We start from the raw sequence: 27,072 nt of genomic DNA, 5'->3' as shown, positions 1-27,072 counted from the left end.
AAGTATACTATATATAATATAGCCTTGACATCTTGACATCAAATAGGCGTGCTGGTTATGTATTCTGACATTGGAGCCTTCCTTTATGAGAGGTCCTGAGTTCAATCCTTATCGTTGTTTTTTTTTTTTTTCTTTTTCTTTTTTTTTTTGCACTCCCACCCTTAAAAAAAAGATGGTCTCATGGGTTTTAAAAATTGATGTTTGTTGGTGGGGTTCATAACTCTACAATGCTGGGACATGTGTGTGAGCACTACCCAAGGAGCCATTCAATGGTATGTGACCTAAGCTTCACATATTAATATAAAAACAATTTATAAACATGGTGTACAGCCTACACACCCAAAACTCCCCTCACCCTTATGGCAAGGCCGAGTCTCGGAACACTGCTTGTCATTATGAGTTTTATCTAATGCAGAGAACATCATCCACTGGTTACCTTAGAAATAGAATGATAACAAGCAAGTATGAGACTATCGAGACTAACTTTCAAGAAAGGTATATTACGTAAATTGTAAGCCAAGTCGAGTAGCAACCTTCTGATGAGATAAGGCCACCAGCTGAATCAATTACCATAGGGTCAGATAAGCTTTTATCAGGAACAATGCAGGAGGCTTTCAAGTCATCCTCTTTGCTGAGACTGGCCTTTAGGGCTTCTTCCTTTTTTATTCGATTTTGTTCTTCTTCATATGCCTTTAACTCCTCCCCAACCAAAGGAACTCTCTTGTGCATGGTAACCTTTACAACTTTTGGAGGTGGATCAACTTGAAGCATTCGAGCTAGTGTCCCAAACTGAAATCAGATATATAATCTGAGGTTGTATTTCTAAACTTTGAAGCATGCTAAATGTAAATTTCAGGAAAAATGAACAAGACATACAAAGTTCTCACTCTACAATAAGTCATGCAGGTGCAAACCCAGTAGCAGAAATAAATGCAAAGCACGATAAACTAAAGTAAGGAGGTGATCTAATTTCTCAAAGTGTTACCAACTCCCATGATGTAAGGCCCATACAAATAAAGGATGCAACACTTATGTGTTTGCATGGAAAGCAGTATCCACAAAAAGAGAAGAAAAAAATGTACAGATAACATATACAAAAGCCTGCTGATGTCATAAACCAGTACCTAGGTCCAACATAGCCTCAAAGCTAACATGGATACACATGGCTTGACACACACACTAATTGGAAGGTATTAATTGGCCAAGTCTGTTTATACTAGCACGCAGCCCTGTGCAATGGACAGAAAGTGAAAGAGAGCTTTTCTACAGGATTTTGGTTACCTTTTGTTTTGTTAAATGTAGACAAAATAAATTAAAATATCTAGAAACCAAATATCAATACATAATAATCTTACAACAAGTTAAACTTAAGTTTATACATAAAAGATAGAATTTTAGTTGAAACTCAAGCTATTCCTATCCTTAGTTAGATGTGGCACTTAAAACAGCGTTCAGATTTCATTTAATTTTGGGATTTAAGGAAATAAAAGGCCCATGGGAAGCCAACAATTATTAATTGCCCGTGAAAACTTGAAAATCAGTGTAATTTTAAATTTTTAATAAATATGGTCTTTTTTCAATGACACATATTCTTTCCAAAAAGCCCTTGATAGCTTTCTATACATTATAATGCCTCTAAGATAGGGACACTTTCATTCAAAAATGAAATAGGGGTGCCTTAAATTGAATAAGGTTATTCTCAAAATTAATAAATGTTAACAGGGTTAGTATAATATCTGACACACGATCACACCCAGAACCCAAATTTCATATATAATAGTATAATATGAATTAGCCAAAAGGTCAAATTATAGCCTAAGCTAAGAACACAAAAAACACATGGTACCAAACCTCAAAAATCCAATTCTAACCAAAAAGGAGAATAAGCATTAGAACAGTTTTTAAGCTCATACGATACTTTCCTGGCATCATAAAATGCACATATAGCCAATACCAGAACAAGGAACTTTGATAAATTTACCTGGGCCCTCTCAGTAAAGACCACTAAATTCTTCGAGTCAACTGCCCATTCAACAAATATATCATGGGAGAATCCCTCTTCCAAACTGGCCATAGATGCTAGGACAACCTAAATGGAAGGAATCAGTATTTCTGCTTTCATATTGATGCAAGTATAACAAAGTGTCAATATGCTAACCTTTGGTCCTTCTGGCAATTTCTCCAGTTCCTTCTTGTTGATAATAATGTTAAAATTCCTGAAGAAGTTGACAGCAAAACAATTCTTAGGAAACAGTCAAGTAAAACAAAGTAACAACACATGGGGATATTAATGCCCCACCAGTTTGCAAATAGTCATAGATGTTCACACAAAGCAGCTAGTTATATCAAAGACAGTAAATGAAGTAGATAGTCCACTGACTGCACCCAAAACTCTGAACACTGATGGCAAATAGATAGGTTCAAAACATGACAGTTCGCCAACACAACAGATCTACTCCTTAGAGCATTTCCAGGTGACCCTATAAATCTTTTGCGAATTTTCTTGAAGTTAATGTTCGACAGATGCTATTAAAGGTTCACCACGTACTTGAAGGTGTTCCTAATTATACATTTTCATCAAACAACAAAATGACTTAAAGTCCACAATGAAAACAGTTTACTTTTACTCCAGCTGGAATTGTATCAGTGGATCTCAATATGAAACCCAAATTCACAAGAATAAACAGTGTAAAATAACAGAGAGAGAGAGAGAGAGAGAGAGAGAGAGTGAGAGAGAGAGAAGAGGGAGGGAGTCTGCATCATCTTCAAAAATAATAAAATATCAGACATTTGATTGTGCAGCCACAACAATGATATATATGGAAACAGCAATAGATTATAATTTAAAAAGGCAGTAAAGATTTAAGGAACCAACCATTTTCTTTCCTTACTATTTTCCTTTTTTGTTTTCCATTGTGAATCCTATCATATTAGGTATGTTACTGTAAGATCTCTGTAAGTATTAATATGAGAACTATTGTGATTGCGACCAGAAAAGGATTAGCAAGAAAGTCTGATTGACCAGAATTATACCAGTGCAATAACCCCAAGTAGGCGAATTTCTTGAATGGCCAACAAGGAAATTGAGCATCTCCAAACAGAATTCTCAAAGGATTTTTAAAAGTCCGAGAAAAGTTCATCCAATCAATTTGTAACTAAGATATAAACACATCCAATCGGGAAACACTCAGAATTGGTGAATCAAACCAACTAGTGACTAAGAAACAATGTTATTAAGTTGAAAGGAGGCGAACATACAACACAAACAGACATGTAATTATCTGTTATCCGACATTGTTAGAGCAAGGATATTCTGGTCAGTTTAGGGCATCTAGCATTTCTTTGGAAATAAGGTCTCCTTGGTCATGCCACTGAAATTAGCAAGCCATAGATAAAAGAAGATAAACACATTCACACACCCAAGCAAGCAACCACATAAAAAGGACAGGAAAACTTCCATGCTTCAGCTGTTTTTTTTTCCTTTGAATAGTAATGCCGAACATAGGTCACCTGTATGAGTTCTAGAGATGCGATATAAATCATGACAAATAAAAGAAAGTATGGCAGAAGAGATGCCTTACTTCAGAACAAACACATTGTCCCTGGTATGTTCAAACGACTTGCCAATCGAATCAATCATCCACTCAAGGGAACTCTTCGCATATTCGATAGTGCTAGTTGCAACATTTGTTAGAAATGCAATTGGATAAGACAGATGATGTTGTGTCCAGTACTGCAATTTTACCAACAAGAAAGCTCATTCACAAAGTTGCCCAGACAAATACACGAGAAGACAACTGGCTCAGACTTGACTCTGCTCACCTGTTCTAAGATCAATATAAGCTCCAGTACTCGTCCTGCAGTGTCAACAGGAAGCAGCACCTTTCCATCCCCTCGTAGAGTCCTAAGAATTGCATCTGAAAGCATCAAACAGAACAAGAACAACATGTGAGTAGAGATGATTATGCACCTGCATCATGATAACAATGTAAAACTATCAGAATTCAGAGCCACTAACACCAGTTTAAGAAATAATTGCAATGAAAAGCATGGCATGCTAGAACATGCTAGAATGACAATTCCCTAATTGTTATGCGTCTGAAAACATGAAAGAGACCATGCTTGCACAGGATCATTTTGCAGGTTTTCCATCTGATTAGTTGATGTTTTAAAAGATGTGCTGCCAAAACAATGTGGTGAAATATTGCCACATGGCTAGACCACAAAACACAAAGATCACATGCTACACGCACACACACACGCACACACACACACATACACACACACACACTGCTTTTCTATAAAACAAAGTCTCTGGCATTTTTATGATCCCAAATTTTGCACTCACACTCTCTTCATCCCATTAATCAATGCCAAAAAGAAAAAAAATGGAACTGCACCCTAGAAGAGTTCAAATGAGTCACTCTTTAATTATGATTCTAGATCGTCCATTTGGCGGACATTGGGATATAGGCATTAAGAGCTCAAAATTAATTTTTTGTTTTTTAGATTTGTACATCTCATGCCTGAAAGGTCATCTAGAAAAAACTGGGATAAAAAGAATTCCTTTAAGGCCTAGTTCTAATCATACCATCAAATAAGCGACCTATGTTCATTGGGATTTTAAAAAAAAAAAAAAGCAATTTCTATAGTGCATTTTTTAGATTTTATTTTTTGATATTGTTCATAAAAGTGAATTGAGTGTATGTTACAAAATTAGGGTCAAACAAGTACCACTAACATGGTTTTTGAAAGTATGTTTCATTATATTACTATAAAAGAAATTTCGTGGTGTACAAATTAGGGCCAAAGGGCTTATGTTGCATATCTAAGCTGAGACCCAAGACACATAATACGGGATTTGTTTGGGTTGAATTGTTGCACAAATTCTTTGATTTGAAAAATGGATAAGTTAAAAGGAAATGACTTTCAGTTCTTGAGGGCCCAGATCCACCACCAAATGGGTGGTCTATTTTCATCGAAAACGATACCATTTCTTCATGTAAATTTAATGTACTTTTTTTTAAAAAAAAAAAATTATCATGTAAATGAGAAAATCCCCCAAAAGGTATTCACTTGGATCCGGCAGACAAAATCGAGAAAACTTGGAAAAGAAAAGAAATGGCTTTTTTGTCTTTTTGAGAAGAGAGAAATGAAGTAAATATGGGACATCCACTTTAAGAAAGAAAAAACAGTGTACAATCGAGGCCCTAAGGATATTCTTTTTACCCCAAATTTTGTAGGTTGCCTCATCACCACCAGGCATACAATTTAAAAAAAAAATGACAGAGAGTTCCAAAAGGTTAGACCTGGCCACGCATGAAATGGATGGTCTGCAAATACCGAGTTAAAAAAAAAATTGCTGTTTTCTTTTTAACTAGTGAACTGTAAAAAAAAAATCGCATTCCCTGGGCTTTTTTTCGAATATTTCATGGGCTTCTCAAATTTCAGCCAAAACAAATTACCCTGAGCCCCCAAAAATGGGGGAGGGTGGACATTGTAGCCGTCCACCCCTGAACATACCAAAAAAAATTTGCATATTTTTTATTTGTAGTGCAAATGCAAAAGAATTAGTTTCATTCTCAGACAACACTGGCCATACCTTGAGATTAAAGGAATAGGCCAACAACTCAGTTTTTTCCCAAAAGCAACAGTCACAATATGATAGAAATCAAGTAAAAGAAGTAAATGTAGGGAAACAGGGATAGATTTTCTACAGATAACCTATTAAGATAGATGTCCCAAAATAAAAAAAGGCAACAAATGGAAAATAAAATGAAGATTCGACCAAAACAAAATATCCGTTAACAACTCATCTTCACATACCTAATTACTTCGGGATTAGTCAATGAAATGCAAAATCTCTTTAGTTTCTACTTCAGAGGAACTTCCATTCTAAAATTATTCACACTCAGCCAAATAAACCAAAAATGAGAAGGCAGTTTAAAAAGTCTGCAGTGTAACAATGATTGGATCAAACTAAACTAAGCCACATTGTGTGGAACGTGTATATGGTGTTTGATCAGGCAGATTTCAGGAGCAAAATAGACAGATAAAGAAGCAACTGCCTTCACAAACTAACAACAAAGGAAAAGAACAACCTAGGAATTCCTGATCCCTTTGACGTGTGGAAGGCTGGTTGTTTAGGGCATTATAGGCATCCGTTATCAATACAGCAGGTCGGACAAATGACTCTAGAACAGTTCCATTCAAATGCCTGACATATCAGAACAGTAAGATCATTATGGATCTGCTTCAGTAACACAAAATTATACATTTTGCGAATAAGCAAAACAAAGTAACCTTTCCTTCCGATGGTTGAAATCAACTGCATATATTACATCCTCTCCATCCTTAGTTATCTTCCAGATTGTACCTCCCAAAAGATGCCCAGCTACATGAGGGGTGATAACTATCCCTTCTCCTTTACCTATTATAAAAGATATTAGTCACAGATATCATTCATCAAAGCCTTCCACTTGTACGAACAAATGGAGTCAGAAAATACCAACCAGAGAGATGGTAATAAAATACCAACCAGAGAGATGGTAATCTTGAGAGTACGTCAGCCTAGTCACATTTTGAAAAGCAGCATCTATATCATCGAGAGAGAATAAGTCAAAATCTGAAACTTGCTGCAGAAGGAAATCAAGAAAGGACACATATTAGAGGAATGGATGATAAAACATTGGAACCAATCAATCAAGAAGAAATCAGATCCATGCTATCAAATGTCCAATGAGGACAAATACAATAATTGTTCCGCCAAATATTTCTCAAGCATACAAACAAAAGACATGAAATGTACTCTATTTTCAAAATCTAGTAAGTCCTCATGTAGAGAGAAAGGAACAGCTAATTTTAGTTTTCTTTGCAAGACCAGAAGAAATAAGTTTGGAACAATTATATAACAGCAGAATAGGCTAAGAAGCCCTTTACCATCAGGACTTGAAAATGGAGTCAAATTTTCAAGTTTCCAAGAGCTTTGCACCACGTGCTAAAATTCGATAACGTAACTAGTAACTCCATATCATCTTTTGAATTAACATATTTGACACAAAAATAAGTCCAATTGATTCACTGGTTACCAAAATTAAGTTAAAATTGAATATGCAAGCAACTGGCCATTTTAGGAAGATGAAAACGCTGCATTCTTTCTCAACTTCAAAGTATTGCCACAATTTACGTGAGGAAAAGTAATTGCAATTTTCCTACACAGTAAATTAAGACTATTTTGGTCATTCAGAGAAACAAAGTTTTCACTTTACACTTTATCAATCTAGTATAAATTATCAAAGAAATCTCCAACTCCTATTATTTAACCTTTCCCCCATGCTATGATTTCTAAAATAGCAAAAGCCATCTATATGGCATTCACCTCTTTGGAACAGTAAGAAAAAATAGGAAGGCCCACGCAAATGTGTGCTAGCCAAGAAACAAGGAATGCTCCAATGTAGTTGAACATAAAGATATATATATATATATATATATATAAGATCGATCAAACTAATTGAAGAGTTTGAACCTGTAAAGAATTATTCTACGATGTCCATCAAAAATTGAACAAGAAGAAATAACATACCCTTCGTGAAAGATAGTGGTCATACATCGTTAAGAGGCCTAGTTTGTGTACAGGCTCAGTTGAATATACTGGAGCAGAAAGGCCAAATTGTTTCATGGCATATGGCAAAGCACCAAGGTGAACAGTATCTGGATGGGACAACAACACAGCATCTATTGTTGATGATACCCTGCAAAATTAAGATTGCTAAGTGATCTACAAGTGTTCCCCTTATAACCAGAGTACAAGAGAACCACACAAAGTTAATATATTAAGAAGAGAGAGATGCAAAGCAATATAAATCCAGGTTGTTTGATTAATTAGGTGATATTTCATATTTACCACTCAACAAACTGCCACATTGGTTAGAGAAAAAGCACATAGACGTTTTTTTTTTTGGATGAGTCAGTGAGGAAAGGGCCCCTACCCTTGGTAGGAATTGAGTTGCAAATCATCAAGCGCTAACCAATTAAGCCCGGGCTCTTTTCCTAAAGCACATAGAGTTGCCATGACAACTTTGACAGCTAAGCACAGTTATGTGGAGCACCTACAAATCAATTACTTAACAAAACATGCATCACAACACTAAGTTCGTAATCGGGGTAGCAACTGAGGAATGGATTTCTACACATATCTAAAGGACTCAACCGGCACTAGAAGGCAAAGGAATTATAAATAGCCACTGGTTCAAGCGCAAATAATTTTTTTACCACAACCCCACTTGTAGCAGTCCTAAAGATGATTCATTCTGATGCAAACCCTGCAATGGGATTCTTACATAAAGCACTACACCATGCAAAGCAAGCCAGATAAGCAAATTGCAAACACCACGAGAAAGTTTGAGACATTAGACAAGTGGGCTAACACACCATCCAGTTCATGTAGCAGGTAACTTTCAATTTCAAGTTTTAATATGTAATTATATCTTAGTTGTGATTTATGTGCCTTGTGGGTTGTGCTGTACTTGATCAACCACTGATATAATGTATTCAAATTTATTCTTTAACCCGCAGTCCACCATCAACCAGGCCAAGCCAGCACCTTAAGATCATGGAAGAGAAGTATTCTAATTGGAAGATTAGAGCAAGGTGAAGGTGATAAAATTGAAGCTTTGAAAGAGGTAAACTATCATTTAATTTGTATTCTGTAAATTAAAATTCGAAATGTATACTTTGTTCTTTTAGCTTGCTTTAGATATGGATGCACACGGAAACTTTTGTCCAAATGTCGTGAGAAGAAGTCGCTCACAACTAAGCCAGGTTAACTTTCAAATACTCCTAATTCATAACTCCTATAATATAATATTAAAACTAATCTATTTCATCGTATTGTACTATGCGATTGTGATTTTATTTGAGTAATTTATTTTTATCCCTATTTAGCAAAATGGCGAGATATACACAGAAGCGACACCCCTTACTTTGCGAAAGATCACATTTTAGGATCCTCGGCCAAACATGCTCCCGGGGTCTGAGAGAAACTGGAGTACAACTCAATGGATCCAAACACCAAGGAAAAACAAGTTACTAAATGAGGGTCCACAAAATTGTTTACACACACTACAATCTGAATCAAAAGAAGAGGCAGTTGCGGAGGGAACTGTGCAATTACGTCCCAACCAATATTGAATACATATTTATTGATATCATGCAAAGGAATGACTGGCGGAGCGAGAGGAGCCAAACATCAACAAAAGGGTCCTTGAAGAATTGGCTGGTTCAAAAGCAAAAGAGGTAGGAGTGGAGGGCATCGAGACTCAACAAGATGCACAATCAGATGACTATGAGCAAAATGATGAGGATATGATGACAATGTGGAAGATGATGATGAGAGTTAAAAATACAGCAACCAAGGAGTAATGAAGTGGGAAACAATAGAAAGAGTGATCAAGGGAAGGAGGGAGAGGTAGGAGAGATACTTGAGAGAAGGAAAAGAGGAAAGAAGGTTACGTGAGGTCTAGCCTAACCTCCAAACACCTCTCAATTATATTATATTACTTATAACTCTTCTTATGTGCAAAAATACCCTTTAAGTGAAAAAAATGTACTAAGAGAATTCATTTTCACTTTCAAAACACTCACCTTCAAGATGGTGCATAGATATCAATTATGCCCAACTTGCGTAAGATAATTATAGTCGAGGTTTCCCAATGGCCTTTGTTAATTTATGGGCCAGGCGATCTTCTACCTTCACATAGGGAAGACAAATTTCTCTGGTAGCAACTTTATTTCTAATAAAATGTAGGTCTACCTCTATATGCTTGGTATGATCATACTAGACTGGATTGTGAGCTATACTAATGGCTGTATTGTTATCACAATATAAGGACATTGATCCCTTTACAAAAAAAAAACCAAACTCTCATAATAGGATTTTTAACCACAGCAACTCACATGCTCCATTAGCCATGGACCAACACTCTGCTTCTGCACTTGAATGTGCTACAGCTAATGGTTTTTTACTCCTCCAGTCACAATATCACTTCCAACCAGTGCACAGTAACCAGGCGTAGATCTGCGGTCCATATAGAACCAGCCCAATCTACATCTTATATAAACCTCAATTATTAATTTCCCATATTAGCGAACAACAGTTCTCTACCAGGCGATGATATTAAATATCTAAGGATTCCGTAAGCAGCTTCAAGATGAGTATAAATAGAAGCATGCATAAACTGACTACTCGCACGCACAACAATTGCAATATTTGTGCGTGTGGATGATAGCATCTTTCCCTGTTTCCTTGCGGGGATCTAGCACTTACTTCCTTTTAAAAATAAAAATTCCTCTCTTAGACCTGGCCACTTCTATTCTAGGAAAATATTTCAATGGGCCTAGTTCAAATTCCCTTGCCAAGAAACTCTTTGAGTTGCTGAATTTCCTCAGGAAAATTACTTGTTGCAACAATATCATCCACATATACAATCAAGGCAATAGTACTCACCTTAGTATGTTCCACACATAAGGTATGATCAGCATAACTTTGAGTATACCCAACCCTTTGGACAGCACCACTAACCTTTCATACCAGGCTCAAGGAAACTGCTTTAGTCCCATAAATGACCTTTCTCAATCTACACACTTTTCCCTCATTTTCAGGAGCCCTATAGATGGAGGAACCATATAAATTTCTTCCTGCAAATCCCCGTAAAAAAACGCATTCTTGATATCTAATTAATATATTGGCCACTCCATATTATCTGCAACAGACAAAAGGACACACATCGAGTTCATCTTAGCCATAGGAGTGAACATCTCCTAATAGTCAATTCCATAAGTTTGAGTGAACCTCTTGGCAATTACCGTGCCTTATATCTGTCAATTGTACCATCAGCCTTGTGTTTTACAACATAAACCCATTTGCAACCAACCAGCTTCTTCCTTTTAGGAGATTCTACCAGATCCCAATTCCCACTCTTCATTTATGCCCTCATCTCCTCAAGCATATCATCTTTCCACTTGGGATGAGATTGGGTGTGTTGTACAATTTCTAATTGGGTGTGTTGTACAATTTCGTCTACCTTTGCATACAGCAATTGGTGGATCCAAATTACCACACTAGCATGGGAATATTACCTAGATGAGAGGTATTACCTGAATCAGAGGTATACAAGGTCTGTCAGCTATGGTGGTCTCCACTTCCTTTTGTTTCCATTGAGTATAGACTTTTAATTCTTTTGCCAGAATCATGCGAATGTCCCCCCACTATCATCCTAAGTTCCAAAATCAGAAATAATAAGGATAGGAAGTGGAACAAAGGGCATCTCTTCCACACTTTTCTGCTCCTGAAGAGAGGTGGAAAGAAGGGAGTGGGTTCAAAAATGGATACATTAAGACTAATTTCTTCCCAGACACTAGATCACAACATTTGTAACACTTTTGGGAAAATGGAAAACCATAAAAATATATTTTACATATTGTGGATCCAATTTAGTATGGTATAGACACAGAACATGAGCAAAGCAAACACAACCAAAGACTTTTGGGGGAACATTGAACAATAGAGAATAAGGACAGAGAAGTTTATATGGAGACTTATAGTTTAAAACACCAGATGGCGTCTGATTAATAAGATAAGATGCAGTGAGCACAGCTTCGAACCAGAATTTCTCGGTTACATTCATACTCAAGAGGAGAGCACGACTCACTTCTAAAATATGCCTATTAGCCAAGGAGCAATGAAGTGGGAGATAATAGAAAGAGGGATCAAGGGAAGGAAGGAGAGGTCGGAGAGATACTTTTCAAAGAAGGAAAGATACTTTTGAGAGAAGGAATAGCAATGTTATATAAGATCAAAACCATAGTACCGGAAGCGCCCAACTAGGGCGACGCTCCTGCCCCGAAATCCAGCGTGGCCGAGATCTCGTTCAAAACCTGTTCCCAACTTTTTGGGAGCTCGCTCCTATTTTTAGGATTCTTGATCCCATTCATAACGGAGCTCGCTCCCGCTACCACACGGATCTCGCTCCTGCTACCGCACGGATCTCGCTCCCGCTACCGCACGAATCTCGCTCCCACTATCCCACGGAACGCATTCCTGAACAAATTAGATCCTCACTCTCAGAATTTTAGGATCGCAATCCCTACATTCCCAGAACTCCATCCTTAGGGAGGATCCCACTATGAATAAAAACAGACCCACCCACCAATAAAACAATAGGGTTATCAGCTAAAAAACGCGTAGAAATTGGGCCCCCAGGACTCATAGCAGCAATTCTAGCCCTAATTCCAGATGGGTAATTTTTGGGAACTCCATTAAAAATGTTAATTTGCTTTTCCGATCCTTTACAAAGGTTTTTCAATTGAATTCCTATAGAAAACCAGTCACCCCAATTCTTGAATTCGTCAAGGCCAACTTTTATAACATACATGAAATCTCCTTGTATATTCAGGCTTTCATGGTTTCCCTGTAAACTTAACAGCTTCCCATTTGATTTCTCTGCGTCTTGCTTGAGTTTTTATAAAAAATAAAGGAGCTTAAACTCTTCTCCTCCTCGGCCAAGGATATCACCAAAGCTTCACAACCATGGAGTTGCCTGCAATCCAATGAATAGTTTGTCATCAAAGATTTGAACTTGTTTGGCCTTTTGGAGATCGCCATCGAGGTCCCCAACCGCTAGCAAGCGAGGTTGAGATGGGTATGTGGATTTTTGTTGCTGTTGTGCTTTCTGAGGAGAGAGAGAAAGAGTCCACTCACTATGAAGTCAGACGAAAGTGTTCATGAAGCTAGAGAGAGAGGGACGCGTCTTGGCAGATGGGTCCATTGGATTAGGGGTGCAAAGGTTGAAGAGGTAGTGAATGTCTGGTCAAGAGAGAGAGATAGAGAGAGAGAGAGGACAGGTGGAGATTGGCTCCAAGTTAAGCAAAATGCGATCCAACCTTGAATGGAGATTGACCATTCCAAATAGGAACGCATTTGTCTTAGATGGAAGCACGACTAAACTTTAAATGGGATCCCGCTCCTGTTGTCTATGGGAGCGCGATCCTAATGAACATGGGAACACGATCCCATTTTACATGGAACGCATTCCCGTTAAATAAGGACCTCGATCTCAATGTATCGAGAACATGCTCCCTATTCATACGGGATCTCGATCCACAACTTTTACCCTCACCGGAAATCACTCCCCGAGCTCCGGAGCTTTAGGCAACCTCGATGCGCCGCTTCCGCTCCAGGAACCAGAGCCGTTCCTGCTCCCGCTTCGAATAACTATCGTTGAGACTAACCTCCATGCACATCTCAAATATATTACATTAATTGTAATCCTGCTTATGTACAAAAATGTCCTTTAAGTGAAAGAAAGGACACACAGGTCCTTAGGAACTTAAATACAATTAAAAATGAACTAAGAGCTTTCAATTCACTTTCACAACAATGAGAAACAGGAGGTGCACAAGAGCGAGCTACTAGATGGGCTCATGATGGCGAGCATGAGGGTTAGACTAACCTCGACTTTGGATCGGCAACTATCAAACCAAACTTACACAAGTGTTTGAGAATTGGTACCAAGAAAACTACAATGACTATGACCCTCCATGAAATTCTTATTCGCTATCGGGCAATGTTTAGGATTGGAGTACCTCTTTATCCCTTGTGTCATTATATATCGAGTTTCTATGACTCTCTTTGACTGTGAGACTGTGAATCTACAACTGTCTGTTGTATTTCTAGTTGGTGGATGTGGAACTTCCCATCATTTATCTTTACTCTATAATGTGAACTGGGGAGTTTGAAATTGATGGGGCGTTTGTATTAGCAAGAGAAAGTTAGAAATTGTGGAATGATCGGATGTTACATTAGAATATCATATAATGTCATCAAGTATAGTGTTAACATATTGAAGCAACTCTATGTAGCAACTCTATGTCCATATGATAATTAACTTTTCATAAATTCCCATTTTATAAATGAGTTTTCTTAATTTTTTATAATTTTTCCGATTTTATTTTTCCTTACTTTTATTTTCCTGAATTTTCACAACTTGTTTGGTATTCTTTCATCCTTTTTGGGGGAACTGGCCAAGACTCGAGGAGGCCACTCAAGACTCACCGAGTTAACCCATTTGGGGCAATCACTAAGTCCCGGGACAAGTCCTGGTCTTATAACACAGTTTACGAGTAATAAAGACATTCCATACGTGAAAGTAATAAATAATACAACATTACCTCACATGTAATCAAACATGGGGGAAATCCTAGATCCAACGCTTCTCCATAGGCATCAGCATCAAGCTAAGGGATCTAAAATTCCATTTAACAACATGAAAGCACTCCACAATTTTGGAAAGGTTAACTTCATTCCAAACTTCTCGAGGAGGGGTGGTTTGGTTCACATGGAAGGCTCAAGAAGGGCAAGGGGAATGCCCAAAAGAACATGGATGGAAGTAGTGCGAAGAAATATGGTATCTAATAGTCAGACTGACGGTATGGCCCTTGATAGAGCAGATGGCAGAACATGATTTTTAACCGACCCCAAATAATTGGGAAATGCATTCCAAACTTCTCGCCAAGCAAAACATTATCTACTATTTCAACTCATTTACATTTCTAAGCATTTTGGGACCCAAAGAAATAACCCATGATTTACAAAGATTCGCAACTCTGCTGATTGAGAACCTATAGATTTTCCTTTACGAAAATCAAATTTCCTTGATATTGCATGTTAATTAGAAATGCAGATAAAATATCCCATGCTTATCTAATTACCGTAGACCAAACTCCTTTAAGTTCCCATCAGAGCCAACACTCAAAAACTCAGTCGAGTCCACTCGGGCTAGGCTGAGCTACTCTACCTGGGCTAGTCGTCAAGGGTTCTCACATACCTAGCCATTACATGGGAAAGCGTACAATGCTAGGGTGAGTACCATACATACTTGCCCAGGTGTTGTAGAACTTGGGCAAATATGGAAAAAGGGAGGGGCGGCACAACCTCTCTCTCTCCCCCAAAGGGTCCGGAAGTCTGCGCTTGTTTTCTTCTCTCTATTATTTCTCTTCTCTCTATTATTTCATTTCTCTCTCTCTAAAATGAGGCAGATTTCAATTGCTTGTTTCCATTTCTCACCCCGTCTCTCTAGCAGGGGCAAAAAAATGTGCCCCACCTCTCTCTCTCTAGATGCTTCTTTTTATTTTTTTGAATTTTTGGGATTTGTTTCATTCTTATTGAGGCCGCACATCACTCAAGTGACTCCAATTGAGCTAGCCTAAGTTAATTGGTTCGGGCAACAGCCAATTCCCGAGCCTGAACAGAGTATTTAAACCTTGATTAAAATAATTGATTCTAACTAGTGTGCCGGGACTTGCCTCCCCAAGGTTACTCACCGCTTGGCCGAGGTAAGTTACTTGGGCAGGGGCAACTTCAAGTGACTCGCCTGAGTCTAGCCCGAGTTCAAAACTAAATAAAAACGAAAACAAAAAAGAACCACACATTATATGACATACTTATTTTTCATAACAAACTTCAAATGGCTTATTGCTTAGATGCATTGTTCCAAAAGGCAGACCGCCCAACGCCTAAGCAATCCAGAGGACCTGGGCACCTTGCCCAAGCCAAGGCGGCCTGGCCCTTGGCGGGCACCTAGGCGCTGGGGCACCCACCTAGGCAGGCGCCCAGCACCCAACACTGGGTAGCTGCCCAGGTCCTGCGCCCCACCAAAATGCCCCTCTTGATGGGCATTTTTAGGTTCTTTTAAAAAAATAAGAGGGGAAAAGGTGGGCTTTAGGTTCATTACGAACCTAAACCCCATTAGAGTCCATTTTAGAGAGAGAAAAACCTCAAAAAACTAGAATTTTGTGATTTTCATATGATCAAAGGGTTTCTCAAAGTTACGCTCATTGAGATTTGATTTAATTTTGGAGGTTTTATAGGTTTATTAGAGGGTTTTTTAGAAGATTTTAACATTAGATCTACTGGGTCGCCTAGGTTCTGAGCACCCGCCTAGGCGCTGCGCAGCCTGGACCCCCCAGCAACCTAGGCGCCGCCCAGCATTTTTTCAAACACTAATTAGATGGTATGGCCCCAGCCTCCTAGGCGCCGCCCATTGTTTTTTGAAACACTGGTTGGATGGTATGGCCCAATACATGAGTTTTAGGGATGGAAACACCGCATGTGCATTTTTTGTTGAACTTCTTTTAAACAAAAAAAAAAAGGCTAAATGTCCTCTTAAATAAAGGATTTAGAAGGCTAGGCACTAAAAACCAAGAAGGGCATTAAAAAAAAAGGGAGGGAAAAAAAAGAGGCTATATGTCCTCCTAAATAAAGGATCTAGGAGGCTAGGCATTAGAAACCAGGCTGGGCATTAAAAACATTGCGGCATTCGCAAATGCTAGCCGATAAGATATTTCAATGTTTTCGGATTAAAATTGACATATTATTATTCACATACCATACATCCACGGACATACAGCGTACTCAAGAGAAACTTGCCTTGCCCATAGGGCGAGGCCAAGTAACTCGCCCTAGTCCCGTCACGCTGATTCTAATGATAGCACCCTAAAAATCCTAAAATTTACAAATCTGTGTAGAGGCTTGTTTATCATAATCCCCTAATAAACCCTAGAAATTGAAGTTTTGAACTGGTTGCTGGATGCATGGTCCTCTAACTTGCACCATAAACCCTAATATTGTATTCCACTTCATACTCTAAACCACCGTTAGAAATACTCGTTGAAATACATATTTTACTAATCATCATTGAACCTCTGAAACTTCCAACAAAAGGTACCCTGGACACTATCTCACCTTATATTCCCTATAAGACAGTGCTGAATTCCATTAACCTTCGTTTGAAGCCCAATTTCCATAATCCTCATTAGATAACACAAAACAATATTGCTTGAAAAGAACAATCAAAACGCGAAAGCATACAATTTCAATGCTGAAGATAACAATTACAAGAAAACTAAGCCGACGACATAAAGATTACAAATTACAACACACGACATACACACTTTACATCATTAAATATAACAATTCACAGTCAGAGAAAACAAGTATATACAACAATAAAATAAGACTATCCATATCAGCGATAGTAGCAACAGTGGCAATGTATATAGCCAGCCAGTGAATGTTAAGAGAGAGAGCATGAAGAAAAGAGGAAGGCCCCTGACCTTGACAGAGGTTGCAGAAGCTCAGGGTCGAAGAAATCATTCCATCCACAATCCACGAGAAAATTGAAGCCATCGAGAGAGAGAAGATATGAGAGAGGATTCTCAGAGTGGACGCCACTTAAAGGTGTCAACTGCACTGAAGTTCCCATGACGAAAAACTACAGCAATGGGAAACTGGAGAGAGAAAGAGAGAGAGCAGATATGAGATTCAAAATTTGGCAGAGGCGGAGAACCGGAGAGAGAGGCGTTGGAATGGATTCGTACGGGAGATGGAGGGAAAATAGAGAATAAAAATGAGAGAGCGAGCGAGATAGAGTGAGGTTTAACATACAGGAGATGGAGGAAAAACAGATAATAAAAATGAGAGAGTGAGCGAGATAGAGTGAGATTTAACACAGTGTAGATGAATATCAGATTTAGGGTTGGGATTGTATACAAATACGATTAGCCAAGGTTATAAGGCGGTCACATTTACTCCTAGCCTTTCTAAAATTAGATACGGATCTTAGATGGGTTGAAATAAATTTGACAAAAAAAAAAACTTAACCTTAGTCTAGCCAACTATAATTGTTTTTGCGGCTACTCCGATGTACATCTCTTTATATCAAAAGTAAATAATTTTACATATATATATATATTTAAAAATTTAAGCAGATCTCAATTGTTTTTGCGTATATTTAGTTTAATTTGTGTTGTCTTGGGGCATTTAAGTAGGAAAAACGTATGCTCAAGGCCGCACATGTCATTGTATCGGTTCGATACATTCTAACAATCCGATTGCACTTAAAAACATGCATGGTTTTTATAAGGTGTTAACCTTGTAATGTTGGATTATTTGCACCTTAAATATCTTATAGAAGAAAATATTCTAATGTTGGAAAATTCTTTAATTGAATCATTTTGACCTCAATATATATATATAGATATGAAGAAAAAAATTAGGTTTTTAAATAGTGCACTTTATAATAAATTATCTTGATCATCTATTTTTAAGATTTTTTTAAATGTTGATAGATTTATTCAATTTATAACTTTTTCAATTTTTAAATTTTATAAATTAGGATAAAATTATATTTTCAAACCATCTAAGGTTTCGGACACTAGATTTATATTTCCAAACAAAATTTAGAGGTGTGCCCTACTTATACAATATGAAGAGGCACCTTGTACAATCCTCACCCCACAATATAAGCTAGCAATCTTACTTATAGAAGTAAGTTTGAGATGATCTACGCTAAACCATTTCAGTTGTATAGTACAAATAGTTCAAATAAGATGTTTGGCGTAGATTATTGCAAACCTTACTTCTACAAGTAAATTTAAGAATGCAGCATCATATAATTTAAAAAAAAAAACATTTTATATTGTGTGTTCTCAACACTTGAACTGTGCAAACGATTTCAAAAGTCCTTCGCACGAAATTGTCCAATAAACATTGGAAGGTTCCATCACTCAAGAGTAAGGTTTAAAAAATCGGGGGTGACTCGAATCGGTCACATCCATACCTGTGTCAGATCGGAGAATCGGCAAAATTAGTAATTTTTGTCCCAAATGTTTTTAAAAAAATCACTATAAATCTCTAAAAATAATGTTTTATTAGTTTTATAAAATAAATTAAGAAAGATGCTGTAAGCACTTTCATTATTTTATAAAAATAGATGAATACTAGGATGTTGTTTTTCTTACTGGATGTTTGTATAATTATTAATTGTAATATACAATTATAATATACATCAAAATAATTTTAAAATATTAGAAAAATTTTTATATATTATAAGATTAAATATTTAAAAAATCATATAAAAAAAATTAGTATCACATCGGTCGGATCGACAGTTTTATCACTATAATTTCTTTAAAAAGTAGTTTCTTATTTATTATTTTTACATTACAGTTTTTCATTATTGTATAAAAAATATGAAAATACTAAGAACTTGTTTCATTATTTTATATAACAACTAAGTACAATTTAAAATTATACTTCATTCTTATTGTTGCATAAAATAAGTTATTATGTTAAAAAATCAACAATAAGTTATTTTTTAAATATTTGTAAAAGTTAAAAGTATATCATTTAAAAATTAAAATCTATACTAAATTTGAAAATAACATAATCTGTATAACGATAACAATTATTGAATAACATAGCAATTTAATATATTAAATTATGTAATATTTCAATGTATTTATAATGATAAAAAAATCAATATAAAAATAAAAATTTAAATGTAATTATAGTAAATAATTTAACAAATTTTACATAATTATATTAATTCAATATAATAATATTAATATAATTTTAATGTGATTTATTCAAAGTAGCAGGCCAAACTATATGACATTTGAAATAATTTGGATTGATTTTAAATTTATAATATTATTTATTAGTAGTATTATGAATATTTATAGAGTAAGGATCATATAAGACCCTCCCACACTAGCACCCACACCGCAAAGGATCACCGTTAAATTTGGTACAGATATCTAGAAAAGTTATCGTATGGGTGTCGGACTGGACTTTTTTAGACATCTGTGTCAAATTTAATGGTGATCCTTTGGGGTCCTACACACATGGGTGTCGGAATGTCTCATAGGATCATTACTCATTTTTATAATTAGAGCAATGATCCTACGAGACCCTCCCATACCCATGTGTGTAGGACCTCAAAGAATCACCACTAAATGTGGTACAGATCTTTAGAAAAGTTATCACATGGATGTGGGACTCGACTTTTCTATAGATTTATTCCAATTTTTAGAGTGATCATTTGAGATCCTACACACATGAATGTGGAAAGGTCTCGCAAGGTTATTTCCCTTATAATTATATACCTATAAGTATGAGTGTGTACGTGGTGCAAACAACATGTTAGTTTGAAAATACCAAACGCCTGGTACTTAGCGCGAGCAACTAATAAAGATTTCTGCTGGGGAAGGAGCAAGTGCCCCATCGGGGAAGTTAGGAAGAGCGAGGCTTTTATAAAAACCCATGGACTTGCATCAAAGGCTAACATTAGCCGTCTATGTTCGGGTCACTGGTTTTTAAAACACTTCTTAAGACCCACATTCAAATTGGGTTTTTTAGTTTTAAAACATGCGATGTTGATCAAGTTGTCATCTATAACACAAGCAATTTAGGTTTTGTCAGCCATCCACCATCTGTTAATGGTGGCAACAGGCTATACATGGACTAGCCTGAGCTTGGATCAACCGCACTAAACCTTGGACCAACACGGTTAGTCCATGCTCGGATGCTTAGACTGGATCAAAGGAACACTAGCCCAAGCCTCTCTCTACTCTTGAGCACGGCGGTCCAACCTGGCCCTATTATTGGGGCCAGTTCGAGCTACTCCGCATCAATTTGTATTAATTTTCTTGTTTTCTAAAATATTGTATGATGCCTGATTTGAATTTGGGTGGCTTTCAATCAAATATCAATAGCCATAATTGAAGTTTTCTCATTTTAAAATTTTTAACCTGCTACATGGCTTGAAGCTGATTGTTTAGGATGCAACCATGATGTAAACACAGGTACAAGCAAGATAGTTCAAGGTGTTTGATCTGCATCAAAAGCTTCACAATTTGAAAGCTATTGTTTCCAATAAGTTGAGGACGGCAAATATTTTTTATTGTACCTAAATTCACTCCTATTGCATCATACAACCAATGTGGCCAGCCATGAAAACCCAGATTTGAAGCCATAAAGCTTAGAGAGAGAGAGGGAGAGGGAGAGGGGGAGGAGGAGAGAGAGAGGGGGAGAGAGCATGGTTTCGTTTGGAGAAAGAGAGAGCCATGGAGTTGAGGAAATGGGGGATAGAGAAAGGAAGCCAAAGCAGGCAAAGGAAAGAGTTGAAACTTGTCGGAAAAATTAATATGGAAGGGGCTAGTTCTCCAATTTATTAACTGGGAGGGGGTTTAAAAAAGTGTTTTGTGAGTAAGCCGACTCAAATGGATAGGAAAATATTATAATAAAAATATTTTAAATTTTATTTTATTTTTTATATCCATGATCATCATCATGGATCACTAAAATTTGGATCCAAGATCGATACAAATAAAGGGTGTTCCAGAGCTGCAAGAAAATAGTATGAGGAAACTCATGAAGACCGGGCCTACGGTTTATGGAGTTTACGTTGAGCCAGTACCTAAGTATATTATATGTTTTAGGGATGGGAAATTGTGCCCCTTTGGAAAAAAAAAAAAAATGGATTTGTACCCCCAGAAAATGTCAAAACTAGCGTCACACTGATAATAAATTTGGATCATCCATTTGGTGCACATTGAGATCTACATTTTTAAGAACTCAAAATTATTGATGTAATAAGGCCATCTCTCAAAATTTTTGGTGAAGAAATTTTCCTTTAAAGGCCTTGATTCAACGACCTCATGAAATGGATGACTTACATTCATTGCTTTAACAAAAGCATATTTTCTAATGTATTTTTTTATTAGAGAAATTTTTTCATATACTTTATTTTAAAAAATCATTTATCAATAGGCTCAGGATTTTAAAATCTTGAAAAAAGTACATAAATATCTATTATACTTTACATTATTACGGATATACCAAATAGTTTCCGTTATTACATGTATGTCTGTTTTTACCTTTTATAATGTAATTTTTTTAAAAATACGACTTTACCATTTTTTGGATTTTGAATAACCAAATTGGAGGGTTTTTGGATGTTTAACCTCCGAAAATAGGCCGAAAGTTTAACGTTCACATTCTCATTTTCGAGTGTTGAACATCTGAATTGAAGGGTTATGTTGATACATTGTATTCCTTGTGAAGATGGTTTTGGATGTTAGACGTCTGAAAATATCACATTTTCGGATGTTGAACATTTGAAAATATGGCATTTTCGGATGTCCAACATCCGAAAATGTCATATTTTTAGATGTTCATCATCCGAAAGTACGACTTTGAATTTCCAGAAATACTTTGGAATTTCGCAGTCATTTTTGGATATTCAACACCAAAAAATAGGAATGTGAAGGTTAAAGTTTCGGCCTATTTCTCGGATATTGAACAACCAAAAAACTCTCCAATTCGGTTATTCAATATCCAAAAAAAGGTAAAGTCGTATTTTTTAAAAAATTACGTTATAAAAAGTAAAAACGAACATACATGTAATAACATAAACTATTTGGTTAATCCGTAATAACACAAAATATAACGGATATATATATAATTTTTCTTATAATATTTATGGAGGTATAGAGTTTCAATCTTTTGTATCTTTCATTTTCAACCCCCTAAACCCAAATAACCACCTTAGATCGCACATTTTTTATCCAAACAAAATATAAAATGACTCTCTCTCTCTCTCAAAAGACAAAACGCCAACTATCACAACCCCAACAGGGATCATAGTGGGGATGGTGGTCTATTTTTTGACTGGCTATGATGACAGCAATCTAAAAGCTCTGATCACGAAGGGGCTCTTGGGATCATTCACTTCAGGAATTTTGGTGTACATGGCTTTGGTTGATTTAATAGCAATGGATTTTTTTCACAAGAAGGCCTCGTACACTGCCCTGGTCTTAAGATCTGCATCAATGTCATTGCTTGCAATTTGGGCTTGAAAGTCAATAAACCCCCTCTCATAACACCATGTCAAATTGGTTCACAAATCACACTAAAAAACCTTGTAGAATTTTGAGTTTTACTGTGGCCCAATTGGATAGCAATAATGTTCGACTGTTGATATTTGAGAGAGTAGTGTACAGAATATAAGTTTTAATTCGGGTATTTTCCCCTTTCACAAACCTATTATTTGTCTTTGTATTTTCTCTCACTTCCTCTCTCTATCTCTCTCTACTCGTGTTTTTGAAAACCCTCTCTCTCATTGTGGGTTCCAAAAATATGTACAATCTACATACAATTATTCACCCATCCGAATAATATCCAATCAATCACACATAAATCGAACAAATATATAAAGAAAAATAAATCAGGGAGAGAGAGACTGGAAAAATAAAAAAAGAAGGTTTGAAAAAAGTCATGAGAGAGATTTAAGATAAAGTCACTGAAGAGGGAAAAATGATGGTGTTTTAAAAAAAAACATTAATTATATTTATTTGAAACAAAAAAAAGGTAAAAAATAAAATAAAATTACCTTAAAGGTTAAAAGATATCATACTTTAGAATTTTTATGATCCTCTATTGATATATAAAACTTTAAAAAAAAAGGGTACGGAGAGAGAAAAACGAGGAAATCGAGGAAAGCTCAGCTTGATGGTCGATTCCGCGATCTGTGTCATTTACTCATTCTCGGACTCTCACTCCTCAGAGAAACAATATTTTATAGGCGCCGATGTTTATTCCTTGGGAAATACATTGTGTACTCCTTGGGAAGTACATTGTATACTTACTCCCTCGATCAATTGACCCAATCAAGAAATTATTTTAAAATTTTATATATAAAGTTGAGGTCTTAAACAATTAAATTAAGACGAACCTCTAAAAGTCACTGGAAGAAGTTGTTTTGATTTTGAGAGATCTTTGAACTAATCATCTCTACCTTGAGATGTATAGATGTGTAGAACAATGCATTTGAAGTACGAAAAACAATGTATTATATGGGTCTTCAAATTTTAATATCTTAAGTGTTTATAAATCCGTTCGATCTTCCCTATATCTGAAGCTTTGAATTGTATAATTCAAACCGTTGCAAAGGTTTTTATTATTAAAAAATCATATTTCAACTAGAGTTATGCCATATTTTGATTGTTTAGAGCCTCAACCCTATACAAACCACACCTATTATTTTAATATAACTTTTGGATCTACTTTCCAATAACCCAAATTTTGTCACGAAAAAAAGGAGAAAGTTTTCTATGTTTTCCCCACAATATAGAAGTTCTATCCTCCCCTACTATCCAGCCGTCCAATCTTTTTATCAGGAGAGACTCACCGTTTGATATTAGATCCGTCGTCTCAAGTATTTTTTTTTTAGTTTTTTTAATACAAATTTTCTGAATATGAAATTTGGTACGTGCCATCTTCTCATTGAGGCGCACCTATAAAAAATATTAACAATAAATTATTGATAAAAATTAATGACCAAAATACCCCTTGAAATTGTTAAGGGTATTTTAATCATTTTTTATATTGAAAAATGGTTTTTTTTTTTTATATTTTTCATTAGTGCTACTTTAATAGAGGAATGAAGTTCCAAAATTTGGTGCCAAAATAATTTATAGAAAAAAAATTAAAAATAAAATAATGTAGAGATGTGAAATTGTTATTAGGGCAATCTTACCCTCAATTAAACATGAACGGTTGGATAAGGGGGACGATAGAACTTCTATGTTGTAGGGGAACATAGAAAGCTTTCCCTTAAAAAATTAGAACACTTAGATATAATAGTCTAAAATTAAACAAGTCCTTATTAAATGGTAGGATACATACCGGATGACAACGATTTCTTAAGAAGGACTTTGAACATTACACCTTTTGTTTTTTTTTTTGAATGATTTTGGATCTTATGCTACTTGAAAATCATTTTTTGAACCACTAATATATGGATCTAAAGTATTACCATTGTTTCATATCTTAAATTCCTTTATGATATCATCATCGTAATTTTTTTCCAACTAATTGGGATCTTAAATTCCTTTCCAATATGAATTTGTGAAAAGGGATTGCATTTAAATATGACTTAATTTAAGTTTATTATTAATTTTTTATCAAAAATACCTGTAAAAGATGAATTTTTTAGCATTTTACCCATTTGTAACGTCCAACTTATGATTATGTAGACTTTGATTGGTATTCTGAAATTAAATCAAATGATAGGAGTAACATATTAAATAGTTCATCTTTCATAGGTACTTAGATAAATTTTCTTTTGTTTTTCCTTCATTCTCATGAGGCCCTCAAATTTAAAAAACTTGGTTTTTTTTCTCTCTCTCTATATTAAAACGTTTGTTTTTTTTAAATTATTGTAAAAAGGTTTTACCAGAGGGAGTAAATTGTCAATATGCTATCTCGGGAGCGTACAAGAGATCCGTTCTTTATGGTTTCCCATTTTTCATGACCGTAAAACGTCAGCTCTATAAAATAAAAAATTGCTCGCTTGACTTTCTTCACTTGGATCTCAATTGCTATCGTTCGTTTTATTTATTATTTATTTTCTTTGGCCGTATGGATCACGAATCAGGTATGATTTCGTTATTTGAGCATCTATTTTTTCTCAAATTAAAACAAAATTTACAGAAATTTCATTGAATTTATTGTTTTGATTGAACTCTTTTGTTCCATTATAATCGAATTTCTCACAGTGTTTGATGCTTTGTAGATTTTTCGTGTTCATTGATGAATTTGTTTCGATTTGTGTAATTTCATTTGGTTTTAAATGTGGATTTTTGATGCTTGAATGGTTGTTGAATTGTGCAGTGGTAGAGTTTCTAGGGAACGTTCCACTGTTGCAGAGACTCCCTAGTTCTTCCCTGAAGAGAATTGCAGGCGTAGTCGAAGTTAGGCATTACAGTGAGCTATTTCTTCACTACCTACTGTTTGATTTTTGAGTTAATTTTAGGGTATCTAGGCTACTTTCTCTCTCCATTTTTTTTTTCTTTATGTATATAAGTTACACTCTCTACGTTCCTCTGTCTATGCCTGTATCTTTCTGGTTGAGAATTTTCCCCCTCTCGCTCCTTAACTCTCTGTATTTTATAAGCTTCTCTTTGTCGTGTTGAATTTCATTGTTCTCTTTCAGGGACTCTCTCTCTCTCTCTCTCTCTCTCTTTGGTGCTTGCACATGCCTTGTACCCTTTTTTGGCTCTCTGAAATGGGCTATCTCAATTTTTGTATTTCTCAGTAAGGGTGCTTAGGTAATTGAATCTCGATTGAGCTCCTTCCTCCTTTCAGCGTTTTGTACAAGTTTTTGAATGGTTGGAGGGGATTTTAGTTAATTTTTTGTATTGTTTTCACTTAATTTTTTGTATTATTTTACGTTCAAAGTTACTTTTTTTTCTTGCAAATTAGCCTCTTCAGGTCCCACTTCAGAAGAAAACTGTAAAATTATTTCAGTTAAGGATTATAATGGATGACTCCATAAGCTTTGTTTAGTATCTCACTATCTCTGCCACTTTCTAAGGTTTTTTTTGTATTAGGATTCCTCAGTCTGAGGTTTGCATTTCTCAAGAAAACTGCAGATGAAATCAGTGTAGGCATTACAGTGTGGTCTATTTTCTGTTGATATCTGTTGATGGGTCTCTCTCTTTGGCTTTGTATAAATTCTTTATTTTGGAAATGTATGAATTCTAGCCTTTGGTCAAGACATCATGATCCTTGTTTGAAAACAAGGACTAAGGCTTGGACTCACCCAGGTCCCAAGCCAGAGTCAGCCACTGACTTGGCTGAGTTGGTGGTTGGATTTGGCCGAGTCTCTGGGTAAAATACACATGGGGACAGGGACTTAGTGAGACTTGCCGAGTTTTGGTATTTTCGTATGTGGATTTGATGCCTTTCCTAGTCCAAGTGACTCGAGCAAGTCCAAGCATGAGTGACCAATTTTTGAAACATATTATTATAATTTTTGTTTTTGAATCTTGTATTTTAGTTACCTTTGGATCATCTGTGATGATCTCCTGAAGTCTGCATATATTTTAAATGTGGTGATACACTTGTTGTCATATGAATAGATCATACCAAAACGTTTTACTTGTTCGCACTGTTTCTGTTGGGGGAGTTGTCTTGCATATTGCAGAAGCTGCATCATTTGTTTCATTGTTTTTCTTTGTTGAGAAATTGATTTATTTAGGTTCCACCTACCAAATTTAATGCAGATTACTGAATTTGAGACTTATTTCTTAACTGATTTTGTTGCCCTTTGTATTTGAAGAGATAGATTATGTTTGGTATGGATTTATATTTGTTTCTGCTGTATCTTTCCT

The 27,072-nt window shown here is 35.9% G+C and overlaps 2 protein-coding genes across 12 annotated transcripts in view; one reads left to right on the top strand and one right to left on the bottom strand.

The window, feature by feature from the left end:
* CPSF100 (cleavage and polyadenylation specificity factor 100) overlaps window positions 1-17,739 on the bottom strand; it is a 30,004-nt gene extending 12,265 nt beyond the window's left edge. For 2 of the 7 annotated variants that reach the window (XM_088871398.1, XM_006827578.4), the window contains exons 1-10: window positions 17,170-17,739; window positions 7,583-7,751; window positions 6,539-6,635; window positions 6,304-6,430; window positions 6,102-6,217; window positions 3,823-3,917; window positions 3,582-3,733; window positions 2,159-2,216; window positions 1,982-2,089; window positions 534-789 (exon numbers count right to left, since the gene is read on the bottom strand). In XM_088871398.1, the coding sequence (XP_088727524.1) occupies window positions 534-789; window positions 1,982-2,089; window positions 2,159-2,216; window positions 3,582-3,733; window positions 3,823-3,917; window positions 6,102-6,217; window positions 6,304-6,430; window positions 6,539-6,635; window positions 7,583-7,751; window positions 17,170-17,318 (1,327 nt within the window). In that variant the 5' untranslated portion in view covers window positions 17,319-17,739. Of the gene's footprint in view, window positions 1-533; window positions 790-1,981; window positions 2,090-2,158; window positions 2,217-3,581; window positions 3,734-3,822; window positions 3,918-6,098; window positions 6,218-6,303; window positions 6,431-6,538; window positions 6,636-7,582; window positions 7,752-17,169 lie in introns of all 7 variants that reach the window. The other 5 variants (XM_088871399.1, XM_088871400.1, XM_088871402.1 and 2 more) reach the window with 3 other exon arrangements.
* A 7,468-nt stretch (window positions 17,740-25,207) lies between these two features.
* LOC18423021 (acyl-CoA thioesterase II) overlaps window positions 25,208-27,072 on the top strand; it is a 28,975-nt gene continuing 27,110 nt past the window's right edge. For all 5 annotated transcript variants that reach the window (XM_088871396.1, XM_088871395.1, XM_020672095.2 and 2 more), the window contains exons 1-2: window positions 25,208-25,334; window positions 25,571-25,663. In XM_088871396.1, the coding sequence (XP_088727522.1) occupies window positions 25,208-25,334; window positions 25,571-25,663 (220 nt within the window). The remainder of the gene's footprint in view (window positions 25,335-25,570; window positions 25,664-27,072) is intronic.

This window comes from Amborella trichopoda, chromosome 7, assembly GCF_054954075.1.
Source record: "Amborella trichopoda isolate Santa Cruz 75 chromosome 7, AtrichopodaSantaCruz75HAP2 v2.0, whole genome shotgun sequence".
Lineage (NCBI taxonomy): Eukaryota > Viridiplantae > Streptophyta > Magnoliopsida > Amborellales > Amborellaceae > Amborella > Amborella trichopoda.
The sequence above is the reverse complement of the archived record's forward strand: the minus strand, read 5'-3'. Positions and strand labels throughout refer to the sequence as shown.